At 46.5% G+C, this 7,330-nt stretch overlaps 1 protein-coding gene across 1 annotated transcript in view; it reads left to right on the top strand.

Moving 5' to 3' along the window:
* Trank1 (tetratricopeptide repeat and ankyrin repeat containing 1) overlaps positions 1-2,227 on the top strand; it is an 82,467-nt gene extending 80,240 nt beyond the window's left edge. The window contains exon 22 of the mRNA XM_036194107.1: positions 842-2,227. Coding sequence (XP_036050000.1) covers positions 842-942 — 101 coding nt within the window. The 3' untranslated portion in view covers positions 943-2,227. The remainder of the gene's footprint in view (positions 1-841) is intronic.
* Positions 2,228-7,330: the final 5,103 nt, after the last annotated feature.

Consider the following 7,330-nt stretch of genomic DNA (forward strand, 5'->3'; position numbering starts at 1 on the left):
GTCAAGAATATTTGCCAAACTGCTCCCTCAGACACATAGAATTTCTCCATCTGATGAAGGGCATTATTTTGGGCTTATAGTTGTTGCTTCTGAGTTATTTTAGATGTCCAGTCATCGTGCAGACGCACCATAGCAACTCCTAAGGAGAGGTAGTGGTGTAAAGCCATTCCTTGATAAGAGTGTTTACCTGCGTCAGTGAACCATGTTAGCCAGTGGGGATCTGGTGAATGGCTAGTATGTCCCAGCATAAGCCTGGGCCCAGAGGTTCCCTGGGGCACAGAGCAAATGGCTGGGGAAGCTGCAGAGCCTTCACCTTGTTTCTTAGCAGGACTCACACTTTTCTTACCACGTTCTGTGTGATACAGGATTTCTTCCTTCTTGCCCTTTCCAACTTCTGCCTCCTTTGAGCCACACCGCTTTTCTTTTTTCTCAGAGTGTTTTATCTAGCTTGGAGACCCTTCCAGATGCTACTGGCAAACCCCAGTCCCAGAGCTGAGGAAAACTTGGAGAAACTTGGTACAAAAGTCTTTGCTATGCTGTAGTCCCTTCTGGGTCCCATGACTTTGTGATGATTTCAAAAGAGATAATTGGCATGACAGCTCAAGGAGCCAACCTATGAAGATTTAGTTCTGGAGAAAGGTGTTTGCTTGGGCTCTGCTTGGGAAGCAACATCAGTACTCAATGGAAAGTTCTGCTCTCTCCCACCCTGGCAGAGAGTTTCATTTCTTTACTTTAAAACAATGATTCCAGAAACATCAGGTTTTACCCAGATGTTAAACTCTGTGGTAGAATAGGAAGTCACCATTTTCACTTGGGTTTTGCTTTTTTGCTTCCTAACTAGGTATTGTTCAGGAAGAGGAATATGAAAACGAAGTTGAAGACTTTGGCGAGCTCTGCCCTCGAAGGCGTTCCCGGAAATGTGGAAAACAGAGAAAATACTAACATATTTTCACCCACTTATTGCCTCTTAAACCTTAGAGCATTCCATCCTGTTTTAGAATTCCAAATGCTGGGGCAGAAGAAAAGAAGAATGTGAGCTAGTGTTAAAAAGGGACAGCCACCTTTGCTCTTCATTGTTATTGCCCATTTAGTGATGGTGTAGGGTCAGACTGCTCCCTCAGACACAGGGACCTCCAGTTTTCCAAGTCGAGGTCTAACAGTAGCACTGCTCCCCCAGACACTGTACATGTCCAGTTATTGGGGGGGTTAGTTGAAAGGAGTGCTGGGATTTCTCTGCCCAAAGCTCAGCCCCTCTAGCTCCTCTTCACTGTAAGAGAATGAAGCTTTTAAGATTGGCACACCTCATCTTGGAGTGCCCCTGCTCCAGGCCAGGAAATCCCTCTGTGGATCCCTTATCTCTTGCCACACTGCTGTAAATCAGCAAGCAGAACCAAGACTATTTGTGTCCAGAGTTCATTTGGGCCTTGCCATCAACCGCCCCTGAGCCTAGGCTACCTTCTGGTTGTCTGAGTGGCTTCTGGGGTATATTTTCCTTTTCTCTCTAGTGACTTTCTGCCGCTCCCAAGTCTGTCCTCCCCCACCCCTGCGATCATTCTCAGCTACTTGTGCAAGTCATGGTTAGGCTACCTCAGAATGTAGGCAAGCTTCTGCCCAGTAGCCTTAGGGCATCCTTTTCATTAGAGGAACACTTGAGGGTGTTTCCAGCCTGTTCCAAGGTGGTCTTGCCTTTGCCTTGTGTAGATGATATGAGAAGCGCCTTGTGTCGACCTTGCACATCTATGGTTTTTGGTTCTCCCCGCTATATATGACACCCATGCTCCAGTTGACAGCTCCAGTTCTGCCCACTGGGCTCTTCAGGTGTGGAACAATGGACAGAAGAGGAACCAGCCTTTTAATGGTGCATCTTTGGGATTTGGCTGTGGATCACTGCCATGTGGCCTGTAGGCCCTACCAGAGGGGTTGCATGAGGCCTGTGTTCCCCTCCACTCACTGCCAGCAACTCTCAGCCTGTTCTCATTTGGGAAGCCTTCCTTCCTCGGATGGCCACTACCTGCTCTTTTGCCACTCCGCCCAGGTCCTGCTGTCTCTGGAGGCTTCGTTTCAACACAGAACCAGCTTTTCTTCCACGATGCTGCTGCTTTCACTGCCCACTGCCCTCCATCATCTTCCTAAAGATGTGTTTCCTTGAAATGTTGGTTTGGTAATTCTTATTAAGTTATGTTTCTTTCTCATTTTCCAGATTTTTTTTATAAACTTGCCAGAAAAAAATCTAATCAAATAGTGCTGTCTTATCACATTTTTATATAAAGTTATAGCATCTCTCTTACCTGCTGTTGTCTTTTGTTTATTTACAATTCCCACTGAGAACAAATGTGTGACTGTTGGTGCTGGCTCCTTTGGAGCTGCTGGTTGATGCTTCCCCATGAGTGCCTGAATTCAGCTCTGTCTGCTGAGATGAAGAAATTCAAGGTCAGAGAAACATAGCTGAGTGTAGGCACTCAGGCTTAGGAGTGTTGCTGAGGGCTAACCTTGAACAAATTCTTTTCAGTCTGTCTGCTTCTCTACAGTAGGGTTTGGAGTGCATGGACTTATCCCTAGCAAGGATCATGGCCCTAGAAGGTAGGAGACCTGGAATAACATCCCTTTCCTGCCCATGAGCTGAATAACTTGAGATGGACCAGATCTGCTCAACCCAGTGTTCAAGTGTCTCACCTTCCACAGAGCCTTCTGACCTGGTGTAGGAGATCTAGTGCCATGAGAAGACAGTGGTGACAGAGAGGCATAGTGCATGAGGGTGGCAGCAGCATTTGTCTACCCCAATCGGGCCTCAGTTGACTCTTTGAGAAGTTGGACTAAGATCCCTTCCTACCTGGCAGAGTAGGCCTGTAAGCTGTGGGGTTTGGATACCCTCCGGTCTTAATGCTGTGATGTCCATGGTCACTTACATGAGGTAGCAGGACATGTGAGCTGAAGCATGCCAAGTGTTCCATTGTGGATTTAGGATTAAGGGTCTTAGCACAGGGACAGATAATCCCACTGCCTTTTCTACCTGTAGCATCTGGTATGTACCCAAAGCCCTTCCCTACAGTCCTTCTCTACAGCTTTTAAAGTCCCAAGAAGAGAATGGAAGTCAGCAGGAGGGTCAGGAATATCAACAGTGACCTGAGCTCAAGAGCCCAGTCCTGTGGCAGGAGTTTTGCTGTCCCAGTTGTGCCTGGAAAACAGGATGTGGGCATTTCTCAAGGTCCCAAGACCATTGTAGGATACAAAACAAAATTATGATGATTGTGGGTGGGTAGGGTTTACATTCCTCCCTCACAGAAATGACCTTCAGGCCAAACAGCTGGGTTATCCTATGGCCCAGGAAAATGACCCAAATCTCAAAATCTTAACAAAACAACTTCTGCATTTTATGCAGTCCTTATATGAAGCATTCAACTTATATTTTTAAACGTTACTGGCTTTAGCTGTGACTTCCTGTGTTTCCAGCTTATAGCACTAAGTCTTTCATAATCCTTGGGTTTAATGGACTGATAATAGGGTACACACATGGATCTTGCTTGTGTGAAACGTCTCTTTTACTTAACTTGACTCAGATCACGTTCTGTGCTCCATTCCTCTTGTGGAAATCCAACACAAGTCATTATTGAGAAGCCCCCTGCTTACTTGGAGTAGCCTCTTCTCCCTAACCTCTCCCCCTCTCAAAATGAAAGACATCCTTCAGAGCTGTTCCCAGCAGGCTTATCTGGGCCTAGGCTACCTTAATGTGTGCCAGGATCCATATCTATAATTGTCACAGTTCTGTGTCCCTGGGGTCACCCTCAAGTTCAGGGTTTGGAGGGTGGATAAGTTAATGCAGCAGATACATGTCTCTGCTACGAATTTTTTTTTTTCTAGGTGACTGCAACTGGTTTTAGTCGGATCTTGTCACTATAAATCTACCTTAGAGATTATGCCTCTGGAACAAAATGCCAGCTGGGTGGTGAGGTGCTGTCTTCCCACTCAGCAGCCCCCATTCCCATCAGATATTAAGAGTTCATCAATAACTTTGACTCTACGCTGCAGGGAGAAACTAGGTCTTTGGCAATGAGACAGTGGGTCCTCCCTCCTGGCCACCCACTCACTCACCCTCCCTAGGAAAAGGCTCTTCTTAACTCAGGTGGAGGGAGAAACCATCAGGCAGCAAGGCATCTAGGGTGTGTGTGTGTGTGTGTGTGTGTGTGTGTGTGTGTGTGTGTGTGTGTGTGTGTATGTGTGCACCTTTGAGACAGGATCACTCTTGTCTGCTGCATTTTGTAGGCTATCTGGCCCTCAAGTTTCCAGGGATTCTCCTTTGCCTCCCACCTTTTCATAGGAGCCCTATGATTACAGATGTATGTGCCACTACACCCACATTTTCTGTGGGTTCTGGAGTTGAGAACTCAGGTCTTCACACATTGCTTTCTTTACCTGCTGAACCATCTCCCCAGCACTGCTGGGCATTCTTTTTTTTATATTAAATTTTTTATTCATTTTACATACCAATCGAGATCCCCCTCTTCCCTCCTCCTGCCCCTCCAGCCTCCCTCTCCCCCAACCCACTCCCATTCCCTCCTACAAGAAGGTACGGCCTCCCATGGGGAGTCAGCAGAGCCTGGTACATTCAGTAGAGGCAGGTCCAAGCCCCTCCCCTGCCTCAAGGCTGTGCGAGGTGTCCCACCATAGGTAGTGGGCTCCAAAAAGCCAGATCATGCACCAGGGATGGACAGGGATGGATCCTCATCCTACTGCCAGGGGGGCCCTTAAGCAAGTCAAGCTACACAACTGTCTTATGCAGAGGGCCTAGTCTAGTCCCACAGAGGCTCCACAGCTATTGATCTAAATTTCATGAGTTCCCACTAGTTTGCTTTGGTTGTCTCTGTATGATCTTGATGCCACTTACTCACAGAATCCCTCTTCTCTCTCTTCGACTGGACTCTTGGAGCTTGGCTTGGTGCTTGGCTGTGGATCTCTGCATCTGCTTCCATCAGTTACTAGATAAAGGATCTATAATGACAGGATATTCACTGATCTGATTACTGGGGTAACCCAGTTCAGGCACCCTCTCCACTATTACTAGTAGTCTAAGCTGGGGTCATCCTTTTGGATTCCTGGGAACTTCCCAGTACCCGGTTTCTCCCTATCCCCATGAAGTCTCCCTCTATCAAGATATCTCTTTCCTTGTTCTCCCACTGTGCCCCTGCTCCAGCTCTACCATCCTGCCAGGCATGCTTTAGGTGAGCTGTTTAGAAGTGCATCTGGGTCCTGCAGGACTCCAACCTTGTTTAGAATTCTGCTCTCTGCTTGGGGCATGCACACTTGTGACCTGAGTCTCTGTTGGGACCTTGGCTGCAGCAGAGGAGTGGGTTGCAGCCACTGCAGTATCTGGAGTGACACCTACAATGAAAATGTGGCTTTCTGTACTGTGTGTGAATCCAGACGACTCATTTCAACTCTCGAGTCCAGATGGACATTGTAACATGGAAATAGTGACCCAGCTTCTAGTCTGGCTGTAAATACCTTTTCCTCCTTGCCCACCTTCCATAGATGAACCAAGAATCTGAAATGGTTCCAAGTAGGGATTTGTGTCCAGAGCAGGGAGAGGCAGTCACAAGCAAGGACCAGCTCAAAGGACAAAGCTGGGTTAGCTTTTGTGTGCCCTTTGTTGAGAGGGGAACATTTGTACGATGGCTTTGTTACCAAGGGCCCATCCTTCTTTTAGAGCCAGAGACTATTTTTAACTTAAGTTTTAGTGATTCTGCAGGCCAGCTGTTTCAGGAAGATATGTAGGTCAGTCTGATTTTTGGGAGTCATCATTTTTAAGGTTAGGGAGTGAGATGGGGGAAGAGAACACAAGTAATTCTGGAGTTCTGGAGGCGTCCATGGAGATCTCCACCCACCCTGCGGAAAGCCACCACCCAGATGCACCGTCTGGAGGATCTGCATGGGGCCTGGAGGAGGAATATTCTTTTGTTACACTTCGAGTGAAGTATGCTGGTTTCTATTCTTTTCCCCGTCATTTGCCATCACCAAGTCATAATTGGGAGAAGACTGACCAGGCCCCTGTTGGGAGGCTGTGGGAGAAGGGCCCTCTTCCCCCTGCAGGGACTGGAAACTGACGGTGTCTACTCAAATGAACGTGAATTTGCTTTCAGATCCAGCGCTCTTTGTTCTTTGCAAGAAATTGTGTGTGTGTGTGTGTGTGTGTGTGTGTGTGTGTGTGTGTGTGTGTGTGTATGTGTGTGGCTTCATCTTTACATATGTTCATGTGTATACATGTGTTTGTGTATGTGTGTATACACATGTAGGCCAAATGGAAACCTCAGTTATCATTTCTCAGGAGCCATCCACCTTGTCTTTTTGGGACAAGGTTTCTCACTTTTACCTGAAGCTCACTGGTTCCCCTATTCAGCTAGGCTGGCTAGCCATTGAGCCCCAGGAATTTACCTGTCCCTGCCTCCCTGATGGTGGGATTACAAATGTGTGCCATGCCCAGCTTTAATTTCACATAAATTCTGGGGATCAAACTCAGGTCTTTGTGTTTGTAAAGAGACAAGCACTTACTGAGTCATCTCTCCAGCTCAAAATAAAATTTTGATTATGACAAAATTCATATAACCATAAGATTGACTGTTTTGTTTTAAGTGTGCAATTCAGTAGTGTTGAGTATATTCACATCACCATACAACCCACCTCCAGAACTTACAAACCTATAACTGATTTTATAATCTATAAATCACCCGTTGACACCAACTCCCCTTCCCATCTCCCCAGGCCCTGGGAGCCTGTTCTAGAATGCAAAAATTGAAACACCTTTTCTAAGGCTACAGAGTGTTGGCAAAGATCACTCACTGAAATTTAAGCTGAATGAAAGGCTTGGTAGTTCAACATACTTTTGTCAAAAAATAAGTAAAAGCACAGTCCAGAATTGTTGATGGTGTTGACCTTGAGAATTCTGTAAGAGGTGGATTTTATAAAATAGTTTGTATTGTATTTGTTGACACGGAGCAATGGAAATGTTTCTGGGAGTCAAACTGGAGAGAGGTTCAAGAAAGTAAATGCTTGTTGTTTAAAGAGATGGTCAGGAGAGAATTCATTGTGATGCTTACAGAGAGACCCTGGGTGTGTTAGCAAAACCTTGGAAGAGGTTGTCATGTGTTTCATGGCATTGACAAACTTGTAGGAAAAGCAACTCTTGGGGACACCCTTGAGTTCCACACATAACTGGATTCTCACCCAGTTGATCCAGTTGGCATGCATCCGCAGCCTCTGGTGAAGAAGAAGGAGCCTTATCGCTAAGGTTGTCTGTACAACCCTTCTTCATCCCCAGATCCTCTTAAGTCCTGCTCTG

Source organism: Onychomys torridus, chromosome 7 (genome assembly GCF_903995425.1).
Source record: "Onychomys torridus chromosome 7, mOncTor1.1, whole genome shotgun sequence".
NCBI lineage: Eukaryota > Metazoa > Chordata > Mammalia > Rodentia > Cricetidae > Onychomys > Onychomys torridus.